Consider the following 4,867-nt stretch of genomic DNA (forward strand, 5'->3'; position numbering starts at 1 on the left):
AGAGAGAGAGAGAGAGAGAGAAAGGGGTGTGTGCTTACTAGAGTGAGTGAATTACAAAAATTGCACAATAAATCATTGGTGGTTTTAAATAATTGGCCCCAGAAAGACAAAAGATGAAGGTGAGTGCTGTGTGATGCAGTGGATCAGAAGGTAAGTAGAGGGTGTGGGCGGGATGGGGGTTGGGGCTAGCTTTAATACAATAAATGTTCCACATTGATAGCAACATAGACCAAGGGAACCTACTCATCGTCACTCTGAAAAATAGCAGACAGATCTACCTCAAATTACACCTGTGTCAAAATGTATTGAGAAAGAATTGAAAATAGGATAAGGTCGTTCTACATAGCTTAATATCAGTAAAAATATAGGGTGGTCAGGATTGGAACGCCTTTGCTGTCAGCCAAGGTAAACTTGCGCTTAAACAACCACCAAAAGGGGAAAATGTAAACCGAGACGATGTATTTGAAGAAAATTAAGAAGTGATGGTCACGTATGGTAAGTTTACTAAACCTGGGATAATTTAGAGCCAAACCAACAACCATAGTGTGGTCCAAGACATTATCTCTGAACAAAAGTAAGTTAGTATAGTTATGGACAGAGCGCCTATGATCAGAGGCCTTTTCGATAAGAGCTGGCCTGATAAAAGTTTCAAATTTTGGTTGAAAGTTTGGGAGGGGTGGGGCAGACGATCACATCGATTTCAGTGCTCAACAGGTACTTATTTTATCCTATCCCGAAAGGTAAAGAAGTGGATATCGGCGGAATTTGAAGTCAGAACGTAAAGACGGACGAAATACCGCTGAACATTTTGTTCGGACGCCTTGTAGCTGACCTGATATTTATTTATTGAAGAATTTTTAGAGGAGTGTTTAAGGGGAAGCAACTCTCGATTTCACCCAATTACTGACACTGCCCTCTGGTGTGTGATGTCAATCGCATTCCTCAAACCTCTATTTATATACACAGAACCACACACGCACACGCACACACGCGCGCGCGCATATGTTGACAGTCCAGCTATAATGTCTGTTGGTGATACTCGCGATGGATACCCTCCTTTCCAACTCAATTGCTCCCGCTTCAACCAGGTAAACACAAATAGTTTATTGTATACATCACGCTAGATCTAAGTTTATTTAACAGGAGGATTGTGCTCCACGCTTTAATTTGCGATGTTGTAGGAAGTTGTATCTTTGCATGTTGTTTTCAAGTTTTGGCACAAGGCCAGCAGTTTCGGGGGATGGGACAAGTTGATTACGTCAACCCTGATACTCGACTGGTTCTTAGTTTATCGATCCCGAAAGGCAGGGTCAACCAGAGCGGAATTTGAACTCGGAACGTAAAGATGGACAAAATACCGCCAAGCATTTTGCCCGGCATGCTAACGATTCTGCCAGCTCGCCGCTTTAATTATAATGGCGAAGGTATGCACTCAACCCGTTTTCGGTGGTTAGGGTTAGGGTTACGCCGAAAACGCGTGGTGCATGTATTCTTTACCCCCGCCATAATAATAATAAATAATGATAATAATAATAATAATAATAATGATAATGATTTCTTTATTAACCTCAAGGATTTACATTAAGAAAAACATTATGGACAACACAAAACAAAACAAAGAATGTGTGTGTTGTGAGGGTTTTTTGTGTAAACAAGACTAACAAACTTTTTTTAAAAAGGGAAGAAGGAAAGAAATCGACGATGTGTAATCCTCAATAGAGAGGAGACGTTCGCGGGATGATCATGGAAAAATCCCATAAAAAGAAACCATGGGTACCCTGACTTTGGGGCCAGGTGCCTTTTCCCCTTTCCATTTTTCCAACTACAGGCGTGTATGCTCAGGACCGTTCACTCGCACCATTTTCGCCTATTCAGCATAGTCGTGAGGCAAAGCGTGTTATTGTTCATAGGTCTTGTAGTGTGGAAGAGAGAGAGCAATAGGATGCTGTGATGTTCATGCTGTTTTCTACTTGGGCATTAGTGTCTTGATCTGTTTTGTATAACGAGGTATTACTTTACGATCGTTGGAGATCAGTGACCCGGTATATTACTGGTACCTGTACGGGACACAAGGGATGGACAAAATTGACGATGACATCCTCTTCACCCCGCTATTGATGCTGTGGGTGTGGGGTGTGGGGTGGAGGAGGAGGAAGAGGACTTTTGAGTTATATTGACTCCTGACGGGTATTGTAACTTCTGAATGGGTAAATCATTTAGTTTGGCCATGGGTTAAAAGAATAAAGAGAAAAAAAACTAGTGTCTATTAGAGAAAGAAAGGGAGAAAGTTGGTGTTTTATTATTGATTATTAGTCCCAGAGGGACTAAACGGTTATTTATGACATATTAGTATTTATCTCTCTGTTCCCTTATCTCTCTAAACACACATACACAATTATGTAGTTACGTGATTGAACAAAAACTTTTAAGCGATAATAATTAATTCAACATAAACACACACACAGACACTGTCACGTGTGTGTGTGTGTCTGCAAAACTGTGCTGGTGTGGTTATATGGTGTGAATAGATAAGTGTTGAGTGAGAAAGTGGCATGTAGTTGCGTGTCAGTGTGAAAGTCATGGAAAGAATGGTGTAGTCACGTCTCATTATATTGGTCCTCATAAACGATGTGATAGGCGAGAGATGCTTTTCTCTGTTGCTACAACAAAACCGATGTTAAAATGGCACGAAAGTGGATGATAAGCTCACGGATGGCTGATACAAACAACCACAAACTACAAAGATCATAAGGACGTATTTACATACGTGCATTGTCTGTCTGTCCGTCCGTCCGTCCGTCTGTCTGCCTGTCTATCCGTCCGTCGGTCCATCCGTTTATCTATCTATCTATCTATCTATCTATCTATCTATCTCTCTCTCTCTCTCCCCTTCTCTCTCTCTCTCTCTCTCTCCCCCTCTCCCTCTATCTATCTATCTATCTATGTATCTTCTTACCTACCTTCTCTCTCTGTCTCTCTCTTTGTGTCTATTTATCTATCTGTCTGTCTGTCTGTCTGTATGTATATATGTATGAGTTTGTACGAGTGTGTGTGTGATTAGTATAATGTGATTAGTATAACGTGATTAGTATAATGTGAGATTGAATAATGTGATTAGTATAATGTGATTAGTATAATGTGAGATTGAATAATGTGATTAGTATAATGTGATTAGTATAATGTGATTAGTATAATGTGATTAGTATAATGTGAGATTGAATAATGTGATTAGTATAATGTGAGATTGAATAATGTGATTAGTATAATGTGATTAGTATAATGTGAGATTGAATAATGTGATTAGTATAATGTGATTAGTATAATGTGATTAGTATAATGTGATTAGTATAATGTGAGATTGAATAATGTGCAGCCATTATCGTCACAGTTTAATCATAATCAGAAACAGTGTCAGACCAACACCCAAAGCAGACCCAAAGACCCTTTAAAGTACCCCTTGCTATTCCTTGCAAGCCACAACAACAGTGTTGGTCAACATTACAACCTAACAAAACACTCTTCAAGGATAACAATGCTTCCACTGGCTGTATGTATCATTTGCGTGATGAAGTGTCTTGACAAGGGAAATAACAAAATGGCCATGATGCTGCCAAGATTTGATCCCTTGACCATTTTTATGGTTAATGCCATCATTTTAGCAAATCAACTCTCCACATCATTTTGTTCTTGTAATAGCTCAGTGGTTAGGGTGTTAGACTTATGGGAGTAAGATTGTGGTTTCAAATCCTTGACCTGGCAGTGTATTGTGTTCTTGAGCAAAACACTTTAATTCACATTGCTCCAGTGCCCCCAGCTGGCAAAAATGAAGAATCCTGCAACTGCCTGGCAGGGAGGTGGGTGGGGAATAGACACATTGTAGAATCCAGGAAACTGGCCTTGCGTGCCCATGGCTAGAGAAGGACCTTTGACCTCTTTTGATTTTGATTTATATTCAGTTGACAAGTTGGGTAAAAAGTGTGTCTGGGTACATGAGAAAATGGCATATTTGTGTGTGCGTGTGTGTGTGTGTGTGTGCATTGCATGTATGTTTGGGAATTACTGTGATTCCATTTGTGCATGCTGTGTGTAGTGATGTTCATGGCATCGATATGTGTTGATGTGATGTATGTGTGTGTGTGTGTGTGTGTGTGTGTGTGTGTGTGTGAGAAAAATAAGACAGCAGAAAATGCTAAACTAATTTTATCATGAAGAACATTTTAGTGTCGGTTTCCGTCTTTGCTACTTTCTCAACTTGGAGTTAACCACCTGGTTTGGAAATTGAACTCATGATCTTGTGATTGTGAGTGCAAGACCCTAACCACTAGGCCACACACACACACACACACACACACACACACACACATGCCCATGTGTGTGTGTGTGTATGTCTATGTATGTAGTGCTGTGCACATCTATGTGTTGTTGCGATTTGTATAGGGTAGTGTCTGTGAGTGAATGTGGGTGTATGTGCATGTATGCATGCACACGTGAGTGTGTGTGTGTGGAGGGGGGGGGTTACCTCCTTGCCACCCCCCACCCCCACACACCATCCAGAATGTTCTAACCTTTCCACTCGTGTCATTCCATGAAGACCACTTAATAGAGGGTAAATGGTCCGTGGCTCAGACTGTTATCAGAGTCATTGTTGTGGTTGAGGTTAATGTCTCTGTATTTATGTGAGAGAGGGGGGGGGAGAGAGAAAAGGGAGAGAGAGGAGAGAGAGAGAGAGAGAGAGAGAAAGGAGAGAGAGAGAAAAGGGAAGAGAGAGGGAGAGAGAGAGTGTTCATTTGAGAAAGGGAAATGCAGAGAGAAAGAGAGAGTGAGAGTGTGTGTGTGAGAGAGAGAGAGAGAAAGGGTGAGCAAGAGA

General features: G+C 40.9%; 1 protein-coding gene across 1 annotated transcript in view; it reads left to right on the forward strand.

Annotated features, from left to right (window-relative positions):
• Positions 1–930: 930 nt before the first annotated feature.
• LOC106874271 (sideroflexin-5) overlaps positions 931–4,867 on the forward strand; it is a 20,485-nt gene continuing 16,548 nt past the window's right edge. Inside the window, exon 1 of the mRNA XM_014921934.2 lies at positions 931–1,088. Coding sequence (XP_014777420.1) covers positions 1,023–1,088 — 66 coding nt within the window. The 5' untranslated portion in view covers positions 931–1,022. The remainder of the gene's footprint in view (positions 1,089–4,867) is intronic.

Source organism: Octopus bimaculoides, chromosome 18 (genome assembly GCF_001194135.2).
Source record: "Octopus bimaculoides isolate UCB-OBI-ISO-001 chromosome 18, ASM119413v2, whole genome shotgun sequence".
In the NCBI taxonomy this organism is placed as follows: domain Eukaryota; kingdom Metazoa; phylum Mollusca; class Cephalopoda; order Octopoda; family Octopodidae; genus Octopus; species Octopus bimaculoides.